This window comes from Henckelia pumila, chromosome 4, assembly GCF_033568475.1.
Source record: "Henckelia pumila isolate YLH828 chromosome 4, ASM3356847v2, whole genome shotgun sequence".
Taxonomy (NCBI): Eukaryota; Viridiplantae; Streptophyta; class Magnoliopsida; order Lamiales; family Gesneriaceae; genus Henckelia; species Henckelia pumila.
In genome coordinates this window covers 11012901-11038248 of record NC_133123.1, presented here as the reverse complement: position 1 = coordinate 11038248, position 25348 = coordinate 11012901, and the positions used below count along the sequence as shown (strand labels likewise).

Sequence of the window (25348 nt, the reverse complement as noted above, 5' to 3'; positions counted from 1 at the left end):
GATAGTGTTTTGGAATGCTTTGGGCCAGGATTCGAAAACGGAAAATGGGTTGGGCTTAAAGGTGGGCTTAGAAATGGATTGGTCATTGCACAATCCAGCCCAATCAGCTGATGGTCACTGTTCGATGAAGTGGAAATCAAAGGCTGAGAAAAAAGCACCGCCCAACACCCACTACGATCATCTCCGGCGAGCCTGATGAAGAGAACCGCCGCCGTTGACGCCGAAGAATACGAAATACAAGCCAAAGCAGAGGATGTTCGACACTGTGCCAAACCGTGACCTTTATGCACCCAAATCGAACACTATTCGGTTCGATTTTCAAAATCAACCTTTTGTAGATGAAACCTCCATCAAATTCACGTCTAATTTCCGGAGATTCTCCGGAAACCGTAATATCCGCTCTGTACTATCCACAAAACACGACTGACTTCTTTCGGAACGATGAATATTTCAGAAGTTCATTCAAACCAGTGGAATTTTCCAGTTTCTACACTAAACACTACAGAGATTTCATTAGGATAGCTGTTATATATTTATCTGAAAATTTTCATTATTCAGGATTTCCAATGACTACCACCACAAAATGACTTTTAGGCGCAGGCGCGCCTGGAACTTTTTGGCGGTACAACTCTGGAAATTGTGCTGCGTTTGGGGATTCCTCAGTATTTTAGCCGGATTGCTGCCATCAATCTTGCCCTCATGGATGGTTGAAGGGATTATCTTCGTGGTACGCATCTTTCTTCAGGTCTAGGCATAACGGTTTGAAATTAATCTTATCCGCATTATATATTTTTCGAGAGCAGAAATTCAGGAAGACTGGTGTCTGTACTGGTGGAATTAGCCGGAGTTATTTCATGAAAGAAAGATTCTTAAAATTCCCGTGCTATTAGACTATAAATGTCACATACTCGCATATTGAATTTTACTATTAAATTGGTTCTGTTGGGAAGAATATAGTACTGAGGTGGATTGTGTATTTTCAGGAAATTGAAGGCAATACTGTGGAAAGTGAAACGGGTTCTCCTTTGATTCAAAAAGGAGATTAACCTAACGGAAATTTCAGTGGTTATATTTTATAGCTGGATGCAATAAACTACAACCATAATTTTTATTTGTTTTTTTTATCTTCCGTTGATGTCTGACTATAGTTCTTTATACTCGTTGATATTTAATGAGTGATTGTTTAAGTTTATGACTACTGTGGAGTGGTTGTCAACACCTCAGCAAGAAACTTTTGGGCAGATGTGGTTTGATATTTTGCCCTCGAATTTTATGGGTCTTTCAGCATTAGATTTGAAATGTTCTTGGCTGAATATCTCACTCTTGCATGCTGGATGTTTTAGTACAAAGTTTCATAACGTCGATGAATGTTGTTTGCAGTTTTTATTGTTTGCTCGTTCTATTTCGTGCAGTTTGATCGGCTGATTCTTTAAACTTTTTACTAAGTAAATTTTATCTTAACTCCTTTCCCAGCATTTATGCAATTGATTCAGTCTATGGCTTCTTTTTTCGCTTAACCCCTATTTTGATGGGATTCCCGTGCTGTCACATTTTGGTGCGCAACAAATTTCTAGCTGTGTTCGTTGTGAAACACACAAAAGTGCAGCTTGCTGAAGCGTTTATTAGATGTAATTCACCAAGATTCCTGATGATGCAGGTGCAGTCTTTGGAATGAAGTCAGATTTTAGCAAAAAGAGTGATTCTGCAAAATTATAGCATGTGTCTGAAACATCTGTCAGATATTAATACATTATTTAACCTTGACTTCGGCTTAAGATTTTAACGCGCAATCCAGAGATATTCACTATCTTTTAGACTATTATAATAATAACAGGTAATGTTGTACATTGCATGTCATGGCGAGAATAAGGAAAAAAAGACCTGAGAAAAGACAAATAAGGGGATAGAAAAAGAAGAGAAAGGAGGGTGTTGACATAGTGTGCCATGCGCATGGGAGAAAAGCACAAGATCCAGCCGAGGTTGTGCTATGGCTTTTGTGCATGGGCGCAGCTCTGTTCTTTTTTGACACATGCACATACGATGCGACAAAACCGTTATCTATTAGTGCAACATTAAATCCCCTTATATTATTTTGTGATTTCTCCTAAAAAAATTTCTTCAATTGAACTCGTAATTTTTTTGAGCAATATTAGTGCAGTCAAATATTGGTTACTTGCTTTCTTTAGATTCTTCTTCTTTTTTTAAAGCAATTTCTATGGATTCTAAATGAAATATTATGCTTAAAAACTGGTTTTGTTAATTTAATTGAAGTAAATTTTGTTCAGTTAAATTATCTTTCTTTCTTATTCCTTTCCTTCTCTCCTTCTTTTAGGTATTATTATTTTCAATCTACTCTAATGCGGCCGCCTCCCCCTCTTACGTAAAGATCCCCTTCTTTCCTTTCCTTCCCAGTTCCCATGTATTTGTTCTACATCTATTTATATGAACATCCGTAAATTCTTTCCAATTCTTCCTTATTTGATCACGGGTGAATTTTATGTTCTTTTGCTTGGTATAATCATGCAACAAATGTTAGGTTATTTGTGAATTTTGTGCTTCAGATCTTTTTTTGCTATTTGAATTTATGGCATCCGAATTTAATGCCAAATTAGACTAAATGAGTTTTCTCAGTAGGTTTTCTTATTATGTTATCATATGATTTTCATTCAAAGTTATTCATTTTCGCTGATTGTGATGTCGAGAACAATTTTCCAAAAAGGATAAAACATTTATCCAATTTTTTTATATTTCTGATTACTTGTTTTGAAGATGAACTTTTATTCTCACTCCCAAGAACCAATTCAATCCTGCAAGAATTTTCTGGATGAGCATGGTGATGGCCATTTTTACTTTACTAATTTTGTTTGCCAACCTTGCATTTGTTACTTGCACCAAAAGAGTTTGTTTGATTAATTCGATTTACTTGTAGAATCCCTAATTTGGTCGTCTGTCGATTGCTTTGATATTTAGTTTCTACAATTATGTATTTCATATATCTTGTATGACAATGTTTAAAATCTTCAGGATTACAGTAGCTTATATAGTCTGTTCTTACCTTTTTCATTTTCACCATATGTTCAAAAAAGTTCATCACAAGACCTTTGGCTTGCTGTGTTTTGGTTACCATTCTTCAGGAATGAATAATCTCTTAAATAATCTATTATTTAATCATTGAGTGTAAACACCATAATGTTCTTTATTTTGTTAAACCTTTTTCCAGTTTTATTCTGCATCCTATTGCTAAAACTCGTGAGTGGATGTTTCCCTGAGTACCTGACTGTCTGTGTTCTGAATGCAGAAACCTGATGTAGTATGCTTTATCACACTAACTGAAGGATATCTCAATCATATCGTTGTTGCTATATCTTGTCATGTCATCTATGGATCATGCATATTACAAACAGTCTGACACTAAGGGTGCACAAATTATTAAACTAGTTCCTGAAGATAGGCTGAGCAATCTGCCTATAGATATTCTCCATCACATTCTCTCATTTCTTGATGCCACTGATGTTACTCGGACAAGTGCATTAGGAAAAAATTGGAGGAACATATGGAGTTCGGTCCCCTCCTTGAAATTTGATTTCAACGTGTTTCAAGTCCAGAGGCCATATCTGCAGTTGAATTATTGTGAGTGTTTATCAAAGTTCTGGGTATTCTTTTTCTGGACCTTCCTTATGAGAGAGGCACCTCAAGTCACTGAGCTTCGTATTTTGTGCCATTATTTTGATGTTGAACAATTTCATCTGTTGCTCGGTCTTTTTGCTACACAAAATGTCAAAGAACTTCAGTTTGAGGCTAGATTTACTGTAGTCGATTATCCGTTCAGCCGTGCACTTTCTGAATCTTTGTCAGCTCTGAGGCGATATTATGACGGTTCGGTCAAAATACAATTTTCAACAGCATTTGGAAATCTGAAAAGTTTACGTTTGGTTGCGGTTTATTTCAATGATGCTAAGATCACTGCAGAACTGTTTACCAATTGTGGTGTTCTGGAGAACTTATCTCTGGAATATTGTCGCATGCAGATGCTCGAAGTTCTCAATATCTCAGCCTCAAACCTTAAGAAGTTCACATTTTTGAATATGCACCGTAGCATATTCAACGTACATTTATTTCATGGCAGGCTAAACATGCACACTCCAAACCTTGAGAACTTCTATTATAATGGACCAGTATTATGTTGGGAGTTCTCTAATACGTCATCCGTGAACCATGCAATGATCGAGGTGTCCAATGAGACGTATGATGTACTGCGTGAACCTAAATTGGCTGCAACGATCTCTGCCCTTAATTGTGCAAAAGCTTTATCATTGCCATCAGTTGTTCCCCTGGTATGTATGTGATGGCACAAACATTTAGTGTTTTTGTCAATCTAGGTTCGATGTAATTGTCTAACAGATTTTTTCTAGAGCTCACTGTTTACAGGTTTACTCTTGGTTAAGATTTTAAGATTATTTCTAGCAGAGCAATATATGAACATTTGCGACATTTATGGTGGAATTATTTATTTTTATGTTATTCACTCTTTTAATTAGGCCTTTTGTGACTTTCTTTTCAACTGTAATTTGCAGTTGAAAGATGAAGGATAATTGGAGGTTGTGAAAACTTTAGAAATATTGTTAAAAAGAGTTTAGGGTCCTATTGTCTTCATACAAATGACTGAGCTTTTCAGTACTTATACAGTCCTGTATCATTCCCCAGTTGGGACTGAATAGTAGGCACGGATAATTAAACCAATACATTGTTATTATTACAGATTATCTGTTAGTCTAAATGTTATAGAGAAAGGAAATCATCATTGCTTTGTATATTGATCTTGCTACCGACCATGTCTGACCTTTTCTTCTTAATTGCACTATTTTTATTTAATGCAAGTAAGAATGGTAAGATGCCCAAAGTCCCAACTCTTTCACCATTCAAAATTTTGTGTTCCAATGGAAATAAAAGGAGGATAGAAATAATAGCTTTCATTGAGTTTTAAGAAAATTTTGTCTGTTATTCACACTGTATTTCATTTGACAAATGTTATTCCGCTATGTTTTATTTCACAAAATTTTTTAGCAAGGTTTTCACCGAGCACTGTTATTTTGCCTAACCTTTCTAATTGAATCAAAGAAGACAAAAACCATCGTAGTTGTCTTCTAGACATGCACAGAACCTGCACAGTCAATTGGCAAGCACTGTGTTTCCTTCTGTACAAAGACCATAGTTCTTAGTATATCCAATTCCATATTCAATTAAAGCGTGTTTGTTTGTTTTCATGGACTTATTGATAGACAAAGCTGCATTGATGTTTGCAAAAGTGTACATTAATAAACATTCTCGGGACCAAAAAAATTTCAATTTAGTTGGTGGGACTGCCAATTAACCTACCTGAACCCTGAAACCCATGAATTCACAACTTCTCCTGCAAAGTTTTAGAGTTTTATTCACTTTTTTGTCTAGGTCACAACTTGCGAAGAATAATCAAATCTACGAAGTTGTTTTCTTTTTAGTTCTGTTGGGAAAAATTCCAAACCAAACCCTTCTCTGTATGGAAATTCATAAATATGAGAAAGCCATATCCTCTATAGTTACTCTCTTTGCTCTTTCTTTCCATAATATTTTTTAGTGGTAATGGGTGTTCAGCGTATTGCCATCTTCACTTTTTGTTCGTACAAATGATTACACTTTATTCTTGTCCACATGCATTCTCGTTTATATTTTACTCATTACTGTTAATTAGTCATATTTTGCTTGTTTTAGTATCTCGCTAGGTTTCGGTGTGGATCGAGGTGCCATTTACCCAATACAAGGTCCTTGAGGCTTGGTATGTTATACACTTCACGCTGTATGGAGGGGTTAATCAACTTACTCAGGCTGACACCCAATCTTAAAATACTTTCCATGGAATTCACGTTGGTAAGTGCTTTCAATTTTGCATTGTCATTGGGAAGTTATTTGTTGATGGTGGAGTGACTGGAGTCACATGCAATTGAGGGTGTGCAAGTGTGTGGTGCCCTCTTCCCTGAGTTTATTTCACACTGGATAATAGAGAATCTTTTCCTCACGTAGAGGATATACTTATTTTGTTATTGCCTGGTGATTTTGTCTTGTTAAGCTTTTGTGAGCTTTTTTTTCCTCGACTTTTCTCACCTCCTGGCCGAGGCAAGCTACCTGTAGGTTGGAGCTGCTTTTAATTCTGCCCATCGCCTGATTTTTTTTTAAACTGCGCCACCTGTTGCTTTGGCCTTGTTTGCATAGATTATAATCTATTGTTCTTGCAACTGATAATTGATGAAACAAATTGAATACTGTTTTATTGCTCATTATTAAATGGATTGATAAGGGAAATCAGTATTTTTGACCTGGATGATAACTGCAGATCTATCATTATAGAACCAGCCAGATGAATTTGCTGTTACTGATGATGAAATTTTGGCTGTATCCCCTAGCTTTGCCATGGTTATGTATTTCATACCTGCGTTCAGCTTGATATGATCATCTTGTGTGATAGGATGTCTTTACTCATACATTCTGTTCCAGAATGTACGAAACTAAGAACCATGGAAAAAGAGGGAAATCTTTCCAGTTAGAAAAAATAAAAGGTAGTGTGTGTCGTACGTGCTTGTGACCAGAAACAACGATAAGTATGCCTCACTTATAATGTTTGATCATTTGTTAAGGGAAGTTTCTGTTTTTACCAAGCAACCTCAAAATATTCTTCTTGTTCTATTTTTTGTGAGCAAGATGGTTAAATCTTCTTTCCTCGTGGATGCATTTTACTATGTTCCTTTCCAGGGCTTCGAGGATAACTGGAAGTCCAGAGATGAGGATGTGGCTTGTTTGTCGCATCATCTGAAAGAAGTTCGGATTACCGGCTCCCGGTATCCTGCATTCCAGGTGGAGCTTTTAAAGTTCTTACTTCAGAATGCAAAAGTGCTGGAGAACATTCAAATCGACCAGGAGGAACAAGAGTTGGATCCCAAGAAGCTTTATGCGTTGCGAACGGTTAATTTAGCCTCTAAATCAGTTGCCTTAATGATCACCTCTATTTCTGCTTCTGGAAAAAGAAAGTGCGTCAGTTTTAATTTAGGAATTTCTGAAGAGAGCTCGGGACCTACAAAACTAAGTTTAGTTTGAAAAGAACATCATAAGGTACCATTGCGTCCTGGACTCTCTTTATGCGATTAATATGTAAATTGGAACTTTTAGGGCATAAACGAATTGTACCATGTGTTAAGGCAGCATTACTAATAGTTATGCTACTCACCTCAAATCAGACGGAAAACCAAGCCCTGGGATATCATTTACACTGTATATATTAGATTGGAAAATTATTTACATTATATTCGTTGAAATTACACTATGTGCCTAGACAAGGTGGAGCCCAGGCTCCACCCTTGAGCCCAGACGCAAGACAAGGCATATCCCTTCAATAAAATACACTTTGGCTGTAGATCACTATCCTTAGTGTGGTTTAAAGGGTCAATGCGTTTTTAAGCACATTTTGTTGATAGTAATTGATTTTCGCTTGTAAATTTATGGATATTTATTTTGTTGTTATTCAAAACATTGTTAGTACATGAGGATGATAGGCAGTAAAGTTTTCTTGAGATACTTAAATTTCTGGTGTATCATCTCTTTAGTGTGCCTCCGTATAAAAGGGTGTGTGCCTCATCTTATCCCTAAGCTCTATGATATCCAAGTGTTTTGCCCTCGCCCCTCCATCAACTTTAATGTACAATGAAGGATTCAGTTACGGTTATAAAACTAGGTAAATTACCTTATCAATAATATATTAGGTTACTGATTTTGTGGCTTATAAAAGCAAAGAGGACAAGAGATGAGAGCAGAGGCAATGTGACACAAATCTACCACACATATTTACTTATGCTTCTTGCTCTTATTTGAGGTTGTGCTTCAAGCAAGTTGGAGCATATACGCTACACGTGTTAGATATCCTTATTGAATTCTCGAATCATTTCAAGTACCAGATACAAATGAGCTGTGCGTGGATGAATTTGTTTTGAAAGAATCGTGTTACCCTACATGAAAATCATAGTGTACTAAAATACTTTTATTTTCGAGGGGTGCTTGAAGTGAAACAATTTGAATTATGATCCATTGCCTGGAGTTCAATTAATCTGACATTCCGTGTCATAATTTTTTTTACTTGTGCGTGCAAGGAACGAGACTGTGATCCGGGATTTCTGTTGGATGGAGATGAACCTACAGCAGCATCGATGAAAAGGTAGCACCGTAGCAATGGAAGGGCGGAGAAACAATGATCCCTCTTTATATGTTAGAACTTTTATTTCTCATTGTTGACTTAGTTTGCATCCAGTTTATGTTTGTTCTCAACAACCAAACTCGAGTATGGTTGTTAACTATCAAACGAACTCTTAGAAGCTGACTTGAGTGTTGGAAGAGTTTATTTTCGAAACATTAGTTGTGTTCGGATTGGCTACGTTCAGCCGAAAGATACTTTGTGGAACTATATATTCACTGGTATGTGAAATGGTTTGGTAGTGTAGTTCTTAATCTTGAGTATATATAAAATGCCTAATTACAGGTTAAGTTTGCTACCTGACAGAAATCAGGTACATAATAATACCCGTCGTTCTGGGCTTTGAGGGGTAAACAAGCCAAGCCTGTTGATACCTTCAAATTTTGCATCAATTTTTTTTTTCTGACATTTTATGTTCTAACCATTATGAAACTAGTTAATCTTCATCAAACGCTATGAAGTATTTCATATCTCTTTTACATATTTGATATTTTTCATCATTGTCTCTATGGTTTAGGAAAAGTAAAAAATTATTCAGTTCGAGTGTGAAATTATTTGTTGAAACTTGCTGGCGTTTATGATTATGGATTAGACGGGTGGGGAACTAAAATAATGAAAGATGGTAAAAAAACCCAGTTGCAATTCAAAATGCTGTGAGCGTTTTGTGTAGGAGAAAAATAAAATAAAATAAAATAAAATTTAAAAAATATTGACACGGGTCGGGTGTTACATAGAAGGTGTTCACGGGAGATGTACACAACGGATATGCAACATATCAAAACTCTATCTCTACATACAAATTAATAATTTGAATAATTTGAATAGGCGATAATTATATCAGATTAAGAACTAACCATTTAGTATTTTCAAAAAAAAAAAAAAATTAACTGACCATTTAGTGGATCGATTCTTTATTTGTTATATATACATGTAATTAGAAGGATTAATCTGAACCCAGAAATTCACAAACTAGCTTTAAGAAAAGCATTAGAAATATAATTAGAGGTGAAAAGGGAGAAATGGGGATCCACCACCAAATAAGGGGAGTGTGGTAATGATAGAAAATTGGAAGATATTTAAAGGGTTGATTTGATATTGAAAGGAAGCATTCATTATTATTGCATGGAATTCAGCACATACTTACATACATCCCCATTTGCTTCAACTTGCAATATCTATTGCTCTTTTGAAATTTTAATGAATAATCATGAGATTGTCGGATCCGTAGGTAAACTTCTTTTTCCAATGCCACCAAGATTATTCAAAGTGGAGCTTCATGTCCCATTCTTCCCATCAAATTACAATTAAGTTATGTTAATTTTTGTTACATCATAATAAATATAACACACATATTTATATATATGCCACAAATCAGATATGAAAGATGAGATTCAACACCCTTACATTATTCCAAGTTTGTAATTGGAGTTAAAGAATAACCTTGTTATCTTTATTTTTTAAGTTAACATCGCGTCTCTTCGTTCACTATCTCATCTTAGAAACCAAATTGTGTCCTAGAGTATTATTTATGATTGAATGACATTCTTTGAGTCGTTGTAAACGTAGCTAGTACATCAAATAGTAAAGAAAATGGGATTTTCACTTATAATTTAATTTAGAAATAATGTTTTCAAGATCAATATATATGATTTCAGGATATATGGAATGAAAATTATATCAGAACTAACTATATTGGTTACACTACCGATCGTATTGAAGTCGTCGGTCAATAGTGGTATAAAATTGGCCAACTTGTATGCGTACGGAGTAGTTTCAATTTAATTTTTTTTTTTAAAAAAACTCAAATTACTATAATCTTTTTTTTTTTTTGAAACCAAAATAACTATAATCTTGAACATTTATATTTGTATAAATTGGAACATATAGGTTTATGAAAGAACATATGACATTTAGTTATTGATTTAATTTTGTTTTTAAAAAATGGTACTCGAATTTTTCACAAAATAGTTAAAGTGTACCGGGAAAAAAAAACTGATAAAATCAATAAAGATAGTTAGAAAAAAAATGTCTATCCACTCCAACACATATCGTGCGTGTGTGTTACACACACGGGTGGTGGGATCAAGAAACATTAATATTAAAGTTCTGTAAAGAAAAGTATACATAGAAATGACAAATTATTTTTTCACGATTATTTAATTAATTAAGATAATAATTTAATTCTCATATGATCTCAATTTTCCAAAATTTTTATACAAAAAGGAAATGTTTACAAAGAAATCAACCAAAACATTTAATCATATCCACATATGTCCTCACTTCTATAGGAACAATCAAATTTTGAGTTGATAAACACACTCTCTCACTCTCACACAAATTAAAGTAAGATTACCGCACAAATCACAATGTTTGGAGGAATTAAAATAGTATTTGGAATTGTATTTAAATTTGTGGATTTAGAATTGTATTTGACGAATGATATCTAAGATTTTAATTTAATAGTTAAATTTAACATTATTTTATATTAAAAAAGTATTTGCTTTGCTTATGATTTTTTTTAAATCTCTTATTTATTATATATAATGCATAATGAAAAATGGTTCATAGGCGTAGCAAAAAAATATTTTTATTCAATATTTTTTTGGAAAAACTGTAATTTTGGTCCTTTATGTTTCTCACTTTGCGATTTTGATCCTCTATATTTTCATATTTCAGTTTTAGTCCTACATGTTTTAATTTTTGGCAATTTCAGTCATTTTTCTTCGAAAATACTTACGTGGAACTATACACGTCAACTCCACATCAGCGCCACATCAAAAAAAGGATTAAAATTGCGAAAAATAAAGATAATGGACTAAAACTGAAAAATAAAAACATAGAGGATCAAAATCGCAAAGTGACAAAACTACGGGACCAAAAATGCAATTTTTCCTAATTTTTTTAATCATGAAAATTTTTCATAAAAACAACATTGAGATAAATCTACCAAATTATGATAATTAGGTTTTGAGTATTAATAAATAAATAAATAATCAAGGGACATAAAAAAATTAAGAATTTATATATATTTTCAAATATATAAAATTTTAATTGATTTCAAATTAAAATTTTCAACTGTATGATAAGGTGTATGCGAATTAAATATTGAACTATTTTTGAGAAAATGATATTTTATAAGTTTTCAAAAGTTTAAAAAAAAAATATTTTTATGTAACTCAAATCTCATCAAATCCCCCTTATATCGAATTTCGTCAAATACCAACAAATACCCTTCCTTTTTAAAATATCATTATGTCAAACACTCAAAATGTGATTTCTAATTATAAATCTCACCATGTTCAATGAAATCCGTTGAACCAAATACACCATTAATTTTTACATAACCCAAAAAACATAAAAATGTTTTTATTCTGGAGTTTTGATTTATTCATGATTTTATTTTTTATCAAAAATAAAATAAATTTATTTTTATATTTCTTTAGAGGTCGTTTTGACAAACACTTAGAAAAAAGATTTTTTACAAGTTTGATATGAAAGATTTCAAAGATGTTTTAAGAATAAATATATGTGTTTGACAATTATTTTATAAAAAAAAAATTTGAGTGAAAAAGTGTTTGAACAATTATTTTTAAAAAAAATATTTGCAGTGAAAAAAATGAAGAATGTGCTTAGACAAATATTTATAAGCAAATTTATTTATCGTTCAACCCGATCGAGTTTTTTCATACTAAAAAAAACATATCTCAATTGTTTTTTTGAAAAATATTTTTAAAATTTCTTTTTGATATATATTTTACTAAACCTTTAAAGATATTTTAAGTTTTTTGCTCTACTTATAAAACTCTAAAAATATTTGTCTGATAGAGAACTTTATTTATTTTGTTTCATATCATGATAAATTCTTATTTTTCAAGGTTTTTATAAAAGAATTTTAAAAAATGTATTAGATTACCAACACTTGTCGTGGCTATTGACAGTGTCAGAAATGGCATGCATTAAATGGATGAAACCAAACATTATTCTTTAATCACTGAGATTTCACCGATATTTATGATAACTTTGTGACGTTATCTTGCTGGTATTTGAATATAAAGTTCGAAATGATGCCAGTTTAAATTATTATGTGAAATTATATAATAAAATGTAAATAATTTATTAAAGGAATATTAGAAAACCTTTGGCTACGAAAGATGTAAGGAAAAAGAAATGTATTGTGTTGTGTGTCTAAAATTTTTGTTCCGTCTTTTATGTTTGATGTTTTACGATTCTAATCCACTATATAATAAAATTTGAATTTTATTTTTCTTATATCACATATTTAGACAATTTTGATAATTTATTTTGCATTTTTAGTTATTTTTCCATTAATTTTTTCATGTCACACTGAGCACATCCGAACGAGAATCAAACAAAATAATGACTTAAAACTATTATTAAAAAAAATAACATACCAAAATTAAATTCAAAAAAGAAAAAAAAAAAAGAGGAAAGAACTTGATTCGCAAATCCCTATATATATACTTCGAAATATTTTTTACTCGAATTGATTTTTGGTCTTTTTTTTAATTCAGTCTAAATCTTGAGAATCGGGATCAGTAAAAATTCAAATTTATTGTGATGTTATAGCTAATGATTAATCCTCACATATTCCCTGAATATTTGTACTTATCACAGAATGGACTGAAAGTTGTTCCGTTTTTACCAACTTTTTCAGTTGAAATTTGACTGTGTTGGGATAATTGATAAGTATAAAAATTAATTTATTGATTATTTTTATGGTACAAATATGCAAAATATATATAGTTTATTATTACCAAGGTGCACGCAAGGAATGGTTGATATATAAACATGATTACGAAATTGTCAGAATTTCTATCAGTACCCAATCACTTTCTGCGGACAGAATCTTTATTTCATGATTTTTAGTATTGATGAATTTATATATTAAAAAAAATCAGAGACAATAATTTATACAGTATGATTTTGTAAGCACAATGTTATAAATGAAATTTATTTAAAAATTAATTGCTAGGGTGACATGATTGGATTCTTGTCCTTCCATCCCATCTCATGTATGGATGCAGCAAAAAGAAGATAATTTTTTTCATTATTGCTTGTTGAATCACAATAAAAAATAAATAAAATATATTTGATAAGGTAATTAAAAGAACAAAAAACAAAGATACTACTGTTTGTTTTTTCTTTTTCTTTTCATTATCTATTATACGACATTCAAGTTTTAAAACAAACAGAATTGTTTAAAAACTAAAAATATTTTGTGCATTTTAAACCGAAAAACATTTAGGGTAAGAATATCTAAATTCGACCATTGAAAAAAAAAACCATAATCGCAAACAAAATTGTTATTGATTTTATTCACTTAAAGCAAACACAAGCCTTACTCTATTGAATGGAGAACAATTTCAAAACATATCAAAATTTAGCAAAATTTGTTATTGTAGTGTATATTTCGATTTTTGATAATTTTAATATTTTTATAACATAAGTATTGATGTGACATTTTATATACGATATCATTGACATCAAGTCATCTCCCTTTTGAAAAAAAATATGCTAAAATAGAAGAGAAAAGAAACAGATGATTAAAACTAAAATTCAACAAACATAAATATTAAAAGTCACAAAAGGATAAATATAAGTGATCAAAATTATAATTTTTTCATATCTAGTTTATTTTATAGAAAACTTAGACTATTCTTCTGTCGTGTTCCTCTAATCTAGTCGTGCTTGTCCTAATTTATACCACTCTATGCAGAAAATCTTTTCAAAACAAAAAGGTAGATTTTTTTTTTTACTTTGGGGCAAATTATTTTCTATTAATTATTACTGCCTAAAGCATAATCCAATAGGCACCATAGCTATATATCCATGAATCACTATCCCAAACTCGAAGCTTTTTTCTTTATAATATTTTTTAAGTGTGAAATTGGAGAAGAAGATTCTTTGGAAATAAATTGACAAACTATTTATGGTTTAAAAACAATGATGTGGGTTCGTACATAAGTTTACTGATCACTAGATTATACTGGGATATTGTGCCTTGTACCCGTGAAATTACTATACAACATATATATCTATAAATATTCCCTCCATTCCTAAACATACAAATAAATTAAAGCACATATTTATACAGAAAATTAGATGTAAATATGATTATGTGTGTCTATTGTTAAAAAATAATTTTTTAATATATATAAGTAGTGATTGAGGATTTTTAATTTAAGGTCGTTTTGCCTTTTTTAAAAAAAGATTTAAGGACATTTCGTAAATTATTTCAGGTTTTTTGTGTATTTTTTTCTTCATATCGTGTATTTTAAATTATTTTTCTCAAAAAATTAGGTTTTGGTTTCTTGAGAGCATATATTTTTTAATTTTTTTCTTGTTTTAAATCTTTGTTTTATTCAATTATGGGACAACACATATGATATCAATATTAGAAATACTAAAATTTATTATAAAAAATGAAATTAGCATTGTTAATTTGTGTGTCTTTGATTATTTTTGTTTGACTATTTCTATCTGTTGAATAATCGGTCGAAAATATTTGTGGATAGCAATGTATTTTTACTATATTCATTAATCATAATGTAATTTAATTGATAAAGATAGAGTAGATAGTGTTAAATAAACTAGCAGAAAATTGAATGCAATGAATTTATTTTCATCTACTAAGTTTTATCCAAAAAAGTTTGCAAAACATGAGATGTTGTAATTAAGAATTCAATTTGAGCATTTTGATCATGTTCGACAACTTCCTTATATCAGAACTCACTCGAAACTTATTTAATTGTTTAGATCTTGAGAGAGATTTGGTCTAGTCCCCATCTCTTGTTTTTCTTTTTTTCATTTCTAATAATATCTCTCTTTTTTTCTTTTTCTTTTTTTTTTTAAAAAAAAGTCAAAAATCTATCCACCTGTATTTACGCTTTCAGTTTCTTCTATGTTGACCCCCCTTTTACTTGATCCTGGCTCCGCCCCTATTCGTGAAACTATCTCACCGAAATCTACACATCATGTCATCCTGTGATTTTGTTTTTTTTTATTATCAAATTTTCAATCTTAATTTGCTATTTGTTCGACTTCATTTCTATGATGTGATGCCAACACTGCAACAACATGACACCAAAATGACGTTGAATATGTGTGTACGTGCACCATATCAACACTCAAAATAAAATATAATTAAAATTGTCAAAAATTGAAAAATACAACTCATCTAGACGTTGGTTTCACATGTCATATTTTTCTAACTTTGTGATTTCTTAATATATATATATATAGATATATATATATATATAAAAGCAAAATTACAATTTTCTACCGTAAACATACAGTGAAGGTTTACGAGATTAATCACAAGATATGCTATATTTCAATTGATCCCTAAAATGTTATTATTATTATTATAATTATGTACATAATTTTGAGGATATATAGCAAAATGACCTTCTACATTTCCACTGTGGCCCCACATGTCGTTTAGTGCATCGCTCCTCTCCTATTTGGGAATCCATGTAGGGTTTCAATTTGATTTATTATACAAATTTTATTATATCATCTGCCACAATGTTACCTCTTTTAAATTTGTCGTCGGATATAAGTCAATTAGTCTATTACCTCAATTCTATGTCTAAAAGAAGACCCAATTTTATATTATTTTATTTTCTTTAGTTAAGAGGTATTGTACGTGTTTGTTATTTCTCATCGACTTTCATGATATATTGAAAACTCATTTAAAGTATATTTCAAAATTCTCCTTATGATAATTTCCATGAAATAATATATCTATGCACACACATATAACATTTTGGTAGTATTTGGGAATTGTGAAAACTTCTAGGAAGCACTTCTCATCTTATCTTTAACAAAATTTCACAAATTTTCAAATTTTGTTAAAAAAAAGTTGAGAAATACTTCTTAAAAGCTCTTTCAAACACTACCTTTGTCAAGTATATATTCTTTAAACAATATCACTAAATCGTTGATTTTTTAAAATTAAGCCTATGCGTTATAGATCAGTTTTAAAAATCATCTTTAATCAAATAATAATATATAAACAGACTTTTTTTATTATTGTTTTTTTCTTGATGAGGCTCAATTTTTAAAATTCGAATCGAATACTAAGGTAGTGTTTGAAAGAACTTCTAAAAAGCACTTCTCAACTTTTCGTTAACAAAATTTTACAACATTGCAAAATTTTGTTAACGAAAAGCTGATAAGTACTTCATAAAAGCTCTCTCAAACACTACCTAAAAATGTTAGGAACTTCAACTTTTGTCTTTCTAGTTATAACAGTATTTCGTTTTCGTTAATACCAGTGACTCATAATCGATGCATGCGATAAATATTTGGCTCAATGCAACGAATTTCTTAGAACTTTCAAGTTGTTGATTATCATGTCTGAAAAATGATTTATTTATTTTTAGAATTGATTAAAATATGTTCCTATAATAAATTTTTCTGAATAAAAAAGGGTATTTTATTTGGATCATTCATGAACAAACATTATTTTTTATTGTGTTCATCGATCGTTCCACGAAGAACAAAGTTTCGGGATAGGAATAAAAACAAGAAATGTGTGGATCGGAGGGCGTTGGGAGTGTGAGAGGCCGGAACCTTACGACCTCTCCCACAAATAAAAGAGTTGATCATGTCATCAAAGCAAGAAGTGTTTCGGTCGTGAATGCAATTTTTGCTAATTAAACGAAAGAGTAGCATTTTTCATTGGAAGATATATGACATTAATATCTTAAATTATTATATTATATAAATTTATAACAAATACATTTATGATATTTATTTTGTGTATAGATTAATGGTGTGGAAGTTATGATAGTTATGCCCATCTTTTTGTAGGGATGGGAAGGGTGGTGTGAGTAGACAATTGCATTTCACCTATTGGGAATAGATATTGGTGGATTCTTAGAATTGAAACCCCCATCATTTTCTTTTCCTCTGCCACAGAAAATATTTGACATGGATGGAGACTTTAATTTTTTATGGACCCCATCTCCCCATTGCTACTAATAAATAATAAATAGGGCTGATTAAATTTAAAAAAAAATCGTTCGATCCAATCACACCATACCACGACGCATCGTTGTATCTTATTTTTTTAAAAAAAATAACAGCGGTTAAGAAAAAAAAAAAGAAAAAAGAAACCGTCATGCCCCCACGGTGTGGTTATAATATTATTTAGCCAAAACCACACCACCCTGCACTGGCATTTAAAATTTTATTTAGCTAGAGTTGTATTTAATAACGAGCATTATATACACAATAGATTTCCTACTTTTGCCACCTTCACTCTCTCAACTCTCCTTCAATTTTTCCCCCTCTTTCTCTCTTGTTATTTTGTAGCTTGATTGTTATTTTATATAGTTTTATTTAGTTTATTGTACTTTTATTCATTATTCTATATAATTTGAATAGCTCTATTTTTTTCATTTTTACTTATCATTAAAAAAATCGCGAACCGACCACCACCACTTAAAACCGCCCAAAACCGCGAAATTTATTTTACATGCAAAACCGCAATTAAAAAATATATATAATCGAACCGCAAGTGACAATTCGGTTTGAATTTTTTCAAAAAAAACCACAAACCGCGCCGTGATCACCCCTACTAATTAGTAACAATCTCATATACATACAAACATACATATACTTATATCACAAAAAATTTTGTGACACGATTCACGGGTCAATTTTGTAAGACGGGTATCTTATTTGGATCATTCATGTAAAAACATTATTTTTTATGGAAAAATATTACTTTTTTAATTTATTGAAAATATGAGCAGAGCTGACTCATTCACAAGAAATCTACTCTCTCTATGTTGTATATATATGTATATATATCCTCACTTTGTTGAACTTCAATTTTACAAATTCAGGATCTATAACTTCTCGTCTAATTAAGCGGATTGCGGCTTTCTATATTTAAATTGAAAAATGTTAAGAGCAATGAAAACTTATTTTAAGCGCTGCTAGCTAGCTTGAAAATTATAATGGCGTTCTTGAATCTCATTAGTATTAGTGTGTGATGTTTAATTAGTGGAAAGTTAGGAAAACATGATCCAACCAATATAGTATGTACTATGGGATGTACTATGGGATATACTTATCAATAATATTTTCAATAACATTCGGATTGTTTATATTAATAATATTATTATTTGTAAAATTATTGAAAAATTAAACACTCACGATGTGCAGATGTTTGGAGTGTTTGTGGTTCCACCAATTGAAAAAAATTAGAAAAAAAAATAAAAAAGTGGAAAATATTTGATTTAATGTTCTAAAAAGCGGTATGTGGTAGATACTAGATAGTAAGTGGATGATCGCACACCACCTAAGCGTCTAGCCGCCTAAGTGAGGCCTAGGTAGTTTTTTCTTTTTATCCTAAATATCTAATTATTCCAGTCCAATTTATCTTAATATTTCTCCAATAATAAGTAGTGTTTTTTAGTTTAAATATCTAATTTTTCTTGTTCGTCTTAATATTCCTCCAATAATTATTTTTTATCAAATTTAAACTCGAAATACATGAGATATTTCTAGATCTCGTATTCGTCTGATATAAATTGATGTGCGAATATGTCAAATAATCTATTTTATAAATAAAAATATATTATATATTAATCCAATTGGTAGCCTAAGCCGACTTTGAGGCGTCTAGCTAGACAACGATTAGGCAGCCTAGACGACGATTAGTCGGCTTAGATAATCAATTAATGTAATACCTCACAGAAACTTCAACAGACTAAAATCAGGACGGTAGACAACCGCCTAGCGCCTAGACACCGTCGTTTAGAACACTGATTTGATTCATGAATTTTGTTATTTTTGAAATTCTCACTTAACTGAAATATAAATATTTACTAACAAAAAAATAAATAAAATAAAAGTGACCCAATGAATTATCTGATTAAGCTACGAAATCATCCTTGTTTTTTCAAAACAGTAAATTATTAGTTCAAACGGGTTGAACTAAGATTGAAAGCAACACTTAAAAAATTTCCACTGAAATTAAATGAAAAAAATATGGTCTATATATTATCTATATATCTATGCATAATCTGTTGTTAAAAATATTTATATTGATCATTTCATTAAAATAAATATGCACAATTTATTAGATTTTTATCTTTATGTTAATTTTTTTTATGTGAATATACTATATATCATCCCCTAAATATTAATTTCTTATATTTTAAATATATATTTAGAGTATCATTTTGCACAACGAAATTTGCATTTCGAAATATAATTATTCATTCAATACTATTCCACATTGGCATATTATTTTCTACTCAGATATTTTACACAAACTCTTGTAAACCTTCTTAGGTTAATATTATGAAATAGATCTCGTACTCAAAACAACAAAAAAAATATTACTTTTTATATATTATTTTCATTTTATATATGAATCAACTCCTGTCTCACTGATAAATATTTTTGAGATTGAGAGTTACCCAATATTTTAATAATAACAATATTACATTTTATCCCAATTAAACGTGAAGTTTTAATTTCGAACTCGTGCAATATTTTTTTTTTCTGGAAATTGAAATAGTTGGATTTTTTTTAATGACATTGGAACCCGCAACCGCTATCTTTCGGTGCGCACTGGATAAACCTCCGAACTAACGCAATAGTCTCCAAACTATGTTATTCAGGTAAACAGCACTAGACAAATCATGTACGACCAATGGCGGAGCCAGAAATTTCAATCTACTCGAGTTAAAATTTTAAGCCCTCCAATGCTTTAATTTTTTGAATTGAGCTACCCGGACTAAGATCAAATTAACCCAAAATTTTTCAAACTCCATATATATTTTTGTTACACACATTTCATTTTTAAGTTTTATAAAAATATTGACAATGATGTCCTTTAACTGATTTGTTTTTTTATTTTTGGTAAACTCGTTGTTTCAATTTTAAAAACAAATTATCTTAAAAATTAATGGTCCAAAAATATTGTTAATTTGTTAATAAAATTTAAAAGGCACACACAAGAAATCGTTACTTTTATTTTCATTTTAATCTGTATGTTTCAATTTTTTGAAAGAGTTATGCTCTAATTGTATCTATTATTTTAATTTTGTCTTCTTAATTGTTTTCTCTTATTACTTAAAAAATTAAAATTATAAATTAATTATAATATATCTTATAACATAGATATATAACTGCTACAAAAAATTTATTTTAAAATATTATTATCAAAGTTATTTTTCCGTATATTAACATTTCTTAAAATAAAAACAAATTAGATAGAAATTAATTTTAATATTTATTATATTAAAATATTATTTTATTAATCACAAGAGGATATATCATAAAATATAAAATCATAAAATCTTTTTTTAATACTAAATTTTAAGATATTTTGTGTTTTATTTCAAAATTTAATAAAATTTTGGTAATCAAATATTTTAAATTCCAATATTATATATATTATAGTAAAATATTTTGATGACATTTTAAATATAATTTTTTTTAAAGTTTGGTTGTTGAAATTGAAATATAAAAAAAATTTGTAAGTGAAATTTTGAAGGGCAAGATTTTATAATTTGAAGGAATGATATTATAAGGTCAATTTTGTCTAATAGTAAGTTAAGGAATGTGGAGTGTTATCTAACACTTTTTGGAATGTATAACACTCTCCATATTGTATAGTCTATATATTTTCCCATTTCTTTATTCTTTATTTATGTAAATGACATATTGTATAAGATCATAATATTATACAGAAATAGAATATCTTTAATACCGATGAGAAATTGAAAATCCAATAAAAAATAATAATAAAAAACACGCCAGATAGGTCGGGGATAAGAAAAGATAGATCTTATTCTCGATTACCACACAAAGGATATATAAAGGATCAATCCAAACATTTACACACATATATATATTTAAACACAAAACCCCCACATGACCATAGCTACCAAAACTTGAAGTTGAATTAATACGAAGAAAACACAAATATTATTAAGAATGTAGGTCTTTCGTGAACGATTACGGATCTTTATCTATAAAACGTCTTTCTTTTTACAATAAAAAATTACATCAACTTTTTACTATTATTTAAATAAAAAATTCGTATAATGAAATTAACCTCGTTTAAAAGGAATAATAAGAAAATCAACTGCACAATATTCCATCGAGCGATATATATACAAGTTGACCAAAAGAAAACAAAACACAGCACCCCCATTGAAGAGGCACAAGTATAAGTATCACGCCCCCACACGTTTGTACTGTGAACATGCAATAATATCCCACAATCCACTACCAAATTAATACAGCAGCGCAAAAGAAAAATTAAAAAAATTAAAAAAAAAAAAATCAAACATTATTTTCTTCAATCCATCATCAATATTTCCTTTGAAAAAAGAAAAAGATCCAAATAATGGAAGGAGAAAGAGGGATGCCTCCCATTTACGATCAGCTACAATTAGCAGCAGTCCCCTTCTCTTCTCCTCATCAAGAAATAATGGGGTTTGTACAGTTCGAATATCATAATCAACTCGTGAGCTTCTTGACTCCTCCCATAAACGGCGGCGGAGGCGGAGGAGACGGCGGCTCCGCCAAGTTAGCCGCCACCAATAATAATGGTTCCTTAAGCTTCAATCATACAGAGCTTGTCAACAGACCCTCATGGAATATTAACGATCAGGTAGTTGAGTTTAATTTCTCCACTCATTTTTTACTTTGAAAATCTTGCCTACACTTTTAGGTTTCAAATTGCTGTCATTATACTTTTAGATTATGGGGTTGCTTCAAGTCCAAGATCTTTGTTATTTCCATCAATAATAATAATAATTTGTTTCTTTTTTTTTTTTTTTTTTGAATCTTTACTAAATGGAGAAATTAATCCATGTTACAGATAGGAGCTGTAGATCCCAAGTCAGTAAACGATCAAAATTGCAGTGCAAACAACAATGAAGGTGGCAATTCATGGTATTTCGATATTTTCTTGAATCCCTTTTCTTTTTCCATGAAATTGGTTTGGTTAAAACTTAACTCGGACATATATAACTTGTTAATATATATTTAAGTGCACGATCTGGCCGGGATTTTATCTTATATATATATATGTCATCAAACCAATTATCGATCATCGTGGGTTCATATTGTTTTCCAGTGGATCTGACTCACGTACAAGTTCATGAAACCCTACAGATTTTTTTCATCAAGATCTTTGCCAATATATATATACAGCAAGTTTAGATTCTCAAAACCTAACAAAATATAGTATTTCAAACATTGAATTTGATGCCACATGTCTGATTCATAGCCAGGTTTCTCCTGCACATTTTTACTGCAATAAAACTAACCTATATAAAACATTAATCTTCTTTTTAAAAAATAGAGAATCCTCATTTCGAATGTGGAATTTTTTTCTGCTAATTTTTTTTTTTTTAAAAAAAAAAAATGCTTCTGTTTGGCTTAAAAGAAATAAATGAGAATATAATTATTAGCGTGATTTGAAGGGATCGACAATGTTTATGTTTTTGTAATGAAAGATGTTAATATATCGTAGAAATTAATTAATCCCACGAACGTTACGTACCTTTTGGTCTGAATGATGCCTGCCAATTAATAAATATAATATAATGTCAATGTGATGAATATAATTTTTAGTGAAATCTGAGGAGGACGTACGTACAAGTGCTGCTTCCACTATACATATATGTATATGCATCTCTGTACGTACACTCGGTGTTTGAATTTGATCCATGTTTGTAACAAAGTAGCCGGAATATATGTTATCGATCGGAGTCACAAAAACATAAATATATATATATTTCGGGTATACGCGCAGGTGGAGGAATTGTTCATCAGATAAGAACAAAGTGAAAGTGAGGAGGAAGCTAAGGGAGCCAAGATTTTGTTTTCAGACAAGGAGTGACATAGATGTTCTTGATGATGGTTACAAATGGAGGAAATATGGGCAGAAGGTTGTCAAGAACAGCCTTCATCCAAGGTATATTCTCATATATATATAATCTTTTCATTATTAATTTTGATTTTCTTTTTCTTAAATTCTAGTTAACTTACTGATCGTATATAATGGATTGAGAATTTTTAACATACATATATGTATTATATACGTGTGTGACCTTGATTGATTTTATCTATGCAATAGTTATTGCATTTGTTTTTTAGAGTTATGCGAGTACTGATACGAGTTTTGGTTTTTTTATTTTATTTTTTTTTTAAAAAAAACATCTATTAACCTGAAAGATATTGAGTTTTGTTTCACTAAAATTTCAAAAGTTTGGTGGGTACACAGTTCACTAAAATTTTTTTTTATCAATTTTGATCTAATTGCTGATGTGACAACAGAAGATATCGACCGATACCAACAAACGATGTTGTGATATTGAAAAACGTATACGTTGGCAATTTGATTAAAATAGCAAAAAATTAAAAGTTAACTTGTCAAAACTAAACTTGAAAAATGTTAATGAATCAAAACTCATGAAACATTATCATTTTTCCTCAAAATAGAGGAGAAGTATATTCAAAATCAGAACAAAAGAAATTTTTTATTATTATTATTAATTATTATAAAAAAACAACGCATTAAAAATTAAAATGAACAACCTTAGTCCTTACATACACATTTAAAAAAAAAACACACACACACACACGCACACACAATGTTATTGTTGTTTTTAGGAAGCTGGAGATATAAGTAATGTACGATTCTAACAAGTACATATTACTTAATTTCTTCGTAGGCTACATAGATTTGTCAAAACTGTGTTTGTGAGTGTGTGCGCATTCTTGTATATGAAAATATGATGAATAATTATTGCTATAATTGGTGTGAGGAGTGGAGCAGAATGTTGATAGTACACCACTCTTGCAGTCATTTTGGCTTATTTTCCGTCTTTCTTTTGAATTCTTGCAGACATAGGATAAAGGGAAAATTTATCTTCTTTTTTTTTAATATTATTATTATTATTATTATTATTATTATTATTATTATTATATAATATATATATCTTCATTATTGTGATTTCTGAACCTAACAACTGATTGATGTAAGGCATAGTATCACATCATCATCCAAACAATATATTAAGCTAAATGGAATACAAATTTCTGCCCACCAATTTATTAAAATAAATTATTTTGGCAACTACTTTTTATTGTTAAAATAATAATCTGGTCGATCTTATATATTATATTTGTTTTTAATTGTTTATGGAGGATATTATCATAGCCAACCCTATAAATCCCTTCACCATTTCCAAAAAAAAATTATACATGCAATTAGTTCAAGAAAATGCCATGGTTTCCTTCTCATGCCGAAGAGGGGGAAAATATTGTGAACCAATGCATGAGTCCTATATATTTTGTGCTGCACATTTATGGTGAAATTATAGTTTTTTTTTATTTATTAAAAAAACATTATTCTAAGAGGATCGGGGTTCCCACCATCACCTGGAGTTTTATATATAAAAAAACATGCCGTGTACTTCTATTTCAGACTCATGCATTCACATTTCTTGAAAATATATAAATTTATAGCAAAATGCGAGACTTATAATTTCCCTCTGTTATTTATATGCATATCATTCTTAGACATGGTTTTGTCAAATTTTATCATGTAGAAGTTATTACCGATGTACTCACAGCAACTGTCGGGTCAAGAAGAGGGTCGAGCGACTCTCGGAGGACTGCCGGATGGTAATAACGACCTACGAAGGCCGGCACAACCACTCGCCTTGCGACGATTCGAACTCCCCGGAACAAGAGTGTTTCACCTCATTTTAAATGAACTCCATCCCTTATATATATATATATTACACAACACAAACTATGTACATCAGACATGCTCTAGATTTCATTATTATTACTATTCTTATTCATATATGTGTGAGTGAGTGAGTGTGACATTTAATTGTTTGTGTGACATAGCTTATGTTAATGTGCCCATTCTATTTGCTCCTTTCTTCTTGTTTCATTTGCTTTAAAATATTTCCACTGAGTCAACATTCCTTTTTTCAGTCAGAATGTCATAATGAATTCTCAATTTTTGTGCTTGGATTTTTCTGCTGGAGAATTTTG

At 30.4% G+C, this 25348-nt stretch overlaps 2 protein-coding genes across 6 annotated transcripts; both read left to right on the top strand.

Moving 5' to 3' along the window:
- Positions 1–118: 118 nt before the first annotated feature.
- On the top strand, positions 119–8518 carry LOC140860008 (F-box/FBD/LRR-repeat protein At3g26920-like). Of its 5 annotated transcripts, XM_073262731.1 has the most exons (6): positions 119–1979; positions 2333–2380; positions 3299–4334; positions 5749–5904; positions 6784–7140; positions 8172–8518. In XM_073262731.1, exons 3-5 carry the CDS (start codon positions 3372–3374, stop codon positions 7123–7125), a joined length of 1461 nt encoding a protein of 486 aa, XP_073118832.1. In that variant the 5' UTR covers positions 119–1979; positions 2333–2380; positions 3299–3371; the 3' UTR covers positions 7126–7140; positions 8172–8518. The 5 variants fall into 5 exon arrangements, with proteins under 5 accessions (XP_073118832.1, XP_073118837.1, XP_073118835.1 ...); XM_073262736.1 differs by lacking the exon at positions 2333–2380 and having other exon boundaries at positions 119–727; XM_073262734.1 differs by having other exon boundaries at positions 119–727; positions 984–4334.
- A 13077-nt stretch (positions 8519–21595) lies between these two features.
- LOC140867112 (probable WRKY transcription factor 12) lies at positions 21596–25210 on the top strand. Its single transcript, XM_073272190.1, has 4 exons — positions 21596–21941; positions 22152–22225; positions 23091–23252; positions 24892–25210. The coding sequence occupies exons 1-4, from the start codon at positions 21675–21677 to the stop codon at positions 25052–25054; spliced, it is 666 nt and encodes a 221-aa protein (XP_073128291.1). The 5' UTR covers positions 21596–21674; the 3' UTR covers positions 25055–25210.
- The last annotated feature ends 138 nt before the right edge of the window (positions 25211–25348 follow it).